The following is a 5,538-nucleotide window of genomic DNA, read 5'->3' as shown; positions in this document are numbered from 1 at the left end:
TTAGACTGTAGAGAACTGGTATGAAAATGGATTGAAATTGGGAGCATTTATAAATTTGTAATATATATATAGTGGCCATTGGGGATTTTTAAAAGTGTTGTGATCATTACGAAATGGTCACAAAACTTTTGAAAGTGATCATCTCAGAAAAAGTGACCATTGGTCACTGTTTATAGGCGAACACATGAGTCGCTCATCGAGCTGAGCTCATTCGAATGAGTCACATGGTTCATGCTTGAGCTTGAACGACTCATCAATCAAGTCCCGACGAGACGAGTGGGTAAGCTAACTAGTTACTCAACTCATTTGCCATCCCCTAGAAGGCTTTTGTGCATATATATGGGCACATGGGTGGCCGAAATATACATAAGAAAAGAGAGAACTTAAAAAAAAAAAATGTATATTATTCTTCTGATCTTCTCTTAATTTTTAATTTAATTAAAAAAAGGTGCCTACATTGCAGGTTAGGTGTAGGTTGGATTGGGTTGATTTTTTTATCCAGCCCCAACCCAACCCAACCCATTCCAATTATTAGTTTAAACACATCCCAACACAAACCGATCAAGTTTGGGTTGGGTCGGTTGATTGGGCTTGTGCCCAATTCAAGTTGGATCAGATTATTTTTGTTGAATTTGAATAATTTTTAAAGTTTGGAGTCATTTGAAAATCTTCGTTATTTTTAATTTATATAAGGAATTCTTTAAAAAATTAAATTTTAATTAAGTGTGAAACTATGGAACATTTCCTTTTATAATTTTTTGAAATTTATTCATTTCATTATCATGTAATTAATTTTTAGTTTATCATCAAATTATTTGCATTTGTACATAGTATTCATACCAATCAGCCTATATATAAAAAGGGTACATTTGTACGTTCTATATCATTCTTTTGTCTCCACTATTGTGTCTATTGGACTAGATTGACTTTTGTATTGAATGAAGATGAACATTATTTATTATTTATTTCTAATTCAAGACTAATAGTTTAGTTTAATTCTTGTGTTTCTTGATTAATTTTACGTATTCATTGCATTATTTAGTTGTTTGGCCACCAATCAGATAATTAGTTGCATGTTATAGTGTTGGAAGACTCGCAATAAATTTAGAACATGACAAAATTAGTGTATGTGTAATAGATGTTAGGAATAACATTTATCACTTATGCAGTCATATAGATGATCTAAACTTTAATGCGTTCTAATCATTCGAATTCGGGCTAAGAATCAATTCCAATCATGGTTAGGATATAATTAATTTGTCTTGAAAAATAAAATTAAATATATTAGATTTATCAATTGTCAAGAACACATAAATAAAATTAGATTACAAATCAAAAATTGAATAGATAGCAATGAGTGGATTCGAAATCCAATACAATCATCCATAATTTGACAAAAACCAAACTTTTATTAATTCCTTATTGATGATTCCAGATCTCGTTAGTCTCGAACTCGACCACTTGACCCCGATCACACCCTACAGCCCCGACCTATGCATCCTCTAAAAACACCAAAACAAGGTCGGGCATTTAAGGTCAAGGTGCATGTGTCGACTCGTCAACCTTCATATGTGACCTATGGAAGCACTAATCCTACCTTGAACACAATCCCTACCTTGTTAGACTACTTCTTTGACTCGAAAAGTGATTTGAATACTTGAGGTGAAACACCAACTCCTTTTCCTACGAGGAGAAGATTGTGGCAAAATAAGTCCTCCTAAGACTCCACCACTGACACCTATAAATACACAACACGTGCTCATTCCAAAGATACGTTCTTCATTATTATCCTCAGTTTATAGCCTCACACATTAAATTTCCTATCTAACTTAAGCATTGGAGGGGCGACGAGTACACGCCTCATTGCCTTTGTTTCAGGTACTGGAAGGCGCAGTTCGTGTTCCATCCCAGTCATCAAGCTCGAGATCTTAAGGTGATATTTTTTGGTAGCATCATTGGCGCCATCTGTGGGAACTTCGCTACCAAAAGCCATGGTCAATACACGTTCAGGTCTTTCTCCAGCAAGCTCATCTATCCTAGATAACCCTCCACCTCCTGAGGAACACCATATTCCTCAAGAAGAGTCGTCGGAGATGCCAACACCTCCTCAAGCTATTGTTTATGCCGGAGCTTTTGAGGAACTTCGCCAACAGGTGGTTGCATTGACCCAACTGCTAAGTCAGAGAAATTTGCATCCATCACACACCCCAACACCCGAAGGTGGCTTTATGGCAGATGCCCGGACTCGAGTTTATCATGCAGTCCATGATGACGATGGGGTTGGAATATGCAACAAAATACTCGATCAGCAACAGGGTTTACCCCCAATACTCCATTCACTCCAGAAGTCCTCTTGTACTCCCTTCCCGATAGGTTCAAGTATCCTCGGATAAAGGAGTACGATGGGACAACCGGCCCCATCAATCATCTCAATGTATACATGGATATCATGAACTTACAGGTTGCACCAGATGCGGTAATGTGCAAGGCATTTCCCCAAACCCTCAGGAATGCGGCTAGAGATTGGTTTTCCACATTGGAACCTAACCCCATCACCTCTTTCTCAGATTTGGCTGATAAGTTCTCCGCTTTCTTTGCAAGCAACAAACGAACCAGAAAGACAGCCGCATCGCTCATGCAGATGCGTCAAGAACCCAACGAAACACTGCGCAGTTTTATGACTAGGTTCAATAAAGAAAGGCTTCAGATCCCCGATCTACATATCACAGCTGTAGTCTCAGCTCTAACTTATGCCATTAAGTGCGAAGCGTTCAAAATGTCCTTGTCTAAAACCCCGTCGAAGTCAGTAACCGAGCTACTCACACGGGCTGAGAAATACATCAATATGGAAGAAACCATGGCCCCAAAAAGGGAAGTTACATCATCAGGGAGGTTGGATTAGAAAAGGCCACATGAGTCCAACTTAAGACAAGAGACACCTAGGGTCAAACTAAGAAAGGATCAACCTTCAACGGCTTTTACCCATCTGAACACTTCGAGGTCCAACATCCTGATGGAAATCAAGGACTCTAGGGAACTGAAATGGCCTCCCCGATTGCGGTCTCTCCCCGATACTCGTGACAAGAGTAAATACTGTGATTTCCATAGAGATCATGGCCATACAACAGAAGATTGTTTGGCCTTAAAGCGGGAAATCGAAGCTCTTATGAGAAAGGGATTTCTGAGCTCTTACATTAACAATGACAAATGCCCGACGAATAACCAGAACAGGGAAAAGGCCCAGAGGATCGGGGAAACAAGCAACCAACTGCAGGCACTATCAATATCATTGTCGGATGAACAGCCTCAGGAGGGGACTCTAGCAGTGGGCGAAAACAGTATGCCAGGCAGCCACCAATCATCTCAAGACCAGATCTTGGTCATGCAGAGGACATCAGTTTTGGAATGGATGACTTGGAAGGCATGGCATTCTCCCATGATGATGCCCTTGTCATATCGGCCATCATCGCCAACTTTGAAGTCAAGAGAATTCTAGTAGATAACGGAAGTGGAGCAAACGTGCTGTCTCACGAAGCTTTTGTTCAAATGGGGATCTCGTCAGAACAACTAAAGCCAGTGAAAACACCCCTCCAAGGGTTTGGAGGTACGGTCATCACCCCAGAAGGTATCATCGGGTTACCCTTAACATTGGGAGCCGAAGGTAAACAGGTGACGCAAATCACTACCTTTGAAGTCGTCCGTATGCCAATGGCTTACAACGCCATATTGGGAAGACCAATGCTCAATAAAATTCGAGCTATTGTCTCAACTTTTCACCTGGCTATGAAATTTCCTACTCCTAATGGCATCGGGGTAGTCCGAGGCAACCAAACGGTGGCCCGATAGTGTTATGTGACTAGCGTTGGAAAATTAAAAATGACGTCATGCAAGTTACAGAGCTCGAGCTCGAGCACGAAAATTACGGAAGGCTGGCTCCGGTAAAAAGATTGGAGGAGGTCGAGATCAAGCCTGGAAGAAAAGTGATAGTTGGTCAGGGGTTAGATACAGAGGTCATGGCTGAGCTTCTAAGCAGTCTCTCCCGGAACATTGATGTATTCTCTTGGAATGTTGAGGACATGCCTGGAATTGATCCAGAGGTTGCAATACATAGACTTAACGTGAACCCGGAAGCAAGACCTATGAAGCAAAGGAAGAGGCAGTTTGCACCGGAAAGACGAGAAGTCATAAAAGATAAGATTACCAAACTCCTTAATGCACAGTTCGTTCGAGAGGTACGATATCCCGAATGGCTTGCCAATGTGGTTCTTGTCAAGAAAGCTAATGGAAAGTGGCGAGTTTGTATTGACTTCACAGATCTAAATAAAGCATGCCCCAAAGACAGTTATCTCCTGCCTAGAATTGACAATCTCGTAGATAGCACGTCAAGTCATATGTTGTACAGCTTCTTGGATGCTTTCTTGGGGTATCACCAAATTCTCATGGCAGAAGAAGATCAAGAGAAGACCTCGTTCATGGCAGATTTAGCCATCTACTGCTACAGGGTCATGCCCTTTGGTCTGAAAAATGCTGGAGCAACATATCAAAGGTTAGTGAACAAGATCTTTGCCAAGCTAATTGGGAAAATAGTCGAAACGTATGTGGATGATATGGTGGTCAAGAGCAAACAGTTGAATAGCCATGTTTCTGATCTAGAGGAAGTGTTTGCTACATTATGGAGGTACAACATGAAGCTCAACCCATCAAAATGTGCATTTGGGGTGGCATCTAGAAAATTCTTGGGTTTTATGATCACGCACAGAGGAATAGAGGCAAATCCCGATAAAATCCAAGCTCTGATAAGTATGGAGGCCCCTAAATGCAAAAGGGACATTCAGAAGTTGACAAATCGCATAGCAGCACTAAACAGGTTTGTTTCCCGGGTAGCTGACAGGTGCTCCCCCTTTTTCAAACTACTTAGGGAAAATAAAGGGTTCAACTAAAACGAGGAATGCAACTTAGCTTTTCAGGAACTTGAACAGATGTTATCAACGCCTCCAATCCTTACTAAACTCAAACCCGGTGACACGCTACTATTATACTTGGTCGTTTCTCAGAACGCAGTAAGCGGTGTCTTGGTAAAGGAAAAAGGAAGAGTTCAACAACCTATCTACTATGTAAGTAAAGTGCTCCTCGATGCAGAAACACGATATACACTTGCGGAACAGCTCACCCTTGCTTTAGCAATGACTGCTAGAAAATTACGGCCTTACTTCCAGTCACATCCAATTGTTGTGCTCACCAACCAACCTCTCAGACATATACTTCAAAAGCCAAATGTCTCAGGAAGACTTCTGAAATGGGCAATTGAACTCAGTGAATTTGACATAGAATTCAAGCCACGATCTACAATCAAGGCCCAAGCTTTAGCCGACTTCATAGCAGAGCTTACTCCGAGATCCTTAGAAGCACCGAACTTGACCTCAAGAATATGGAAAATTTTTGTTGACGAAACATCCAATAGCTCGGGCTCGGGGGCCGGCGTTATTATCACAAGTCCAGACAAGATCACGGAGATACAGTGCGCTCTCAGATTTGAAT

The 5,538-nt window shown here is 41.2% G+C and overlaps 2 protein-coding genes across 2 annotated transcripts; both read left to right on the top strand.

The window, feature by feature from the left end:
- The first annotated feature begins 2,440 nt into the window (after positions 1 to 2,440).
- Positions 2,441 to 2,902, top strand: LOC111368941. The gene has a single exon (XM_022990434.1). The coding sequence runs from the start codon at positions 2,441 to 2,443 to the stop codon at positions 2,900 to 2,902; it is 462 nt and encodes a 153-aa protein (XP_022846202.1).
- A 111-nt stretch (positions 2,903 to 3,013) lies between these two features.
- Positions 3,014 to 3,846, top strand: LOC111368940. Its single transcript, XM_022990433.1, has 2 exons — positions 3,014 to 3,338; positions 3,389 to 3,846. Exons 1-2 carry the CDS (start codon positions 3,014 to 3,016, stop codon positions 3,844 to 3,846), a joined length of 783 nt encoding a protein of 260 aa, XP_022846201.1.
- Positions 3,847 to 5,538: the final 1,692 nt, after the last annotated feature.

The sequence above is a fragment of the Olea europaea genome, chromosome 20, assembly GCF_002742605.1.
Source record: "Olea europaea var. sylvestris chromosome 20, O_europaea_v1, whole genome shotgun sequence".
Lineage (NCBI taxonomy): Eukaryota > Viridiplantae > Streptophyta > Magnoliopsida > Lamiales > Oleaceae > Olea > Olea europaea.
The sequence above is the reverse complement of the archived record's forward strand: the minus strand, read 5'-3'. Positions and strand labels throughout refer to the sequence as shown.

What these genes read in the sequence shown, in the direction of transcription:
- LOC111368941 (XM_022990434.1), top strand. Translation starts at nt 2,441, where the DNA reads ATGGATATCATGAACTTACAGGTTGCACCAGATGCGGTAATGTGCAAG.
- LOC111368940 (XM_022990433.1), top strand. Translation starts at nt 3,014, where the DNA reads ATGGAAATCAAGGACTCTAGGGAACTGAAATGGCCTCCCCGATTGCGG. An exon ending in TCTAGCAGTGGGCGAAAACA is followed by an intron (nt 3,339 to 3,388) that starts GTATGCCAGGCA and finishes TTGGTCATGCAG; the next exon opens with AGGACATCAGTTTTGGAATG.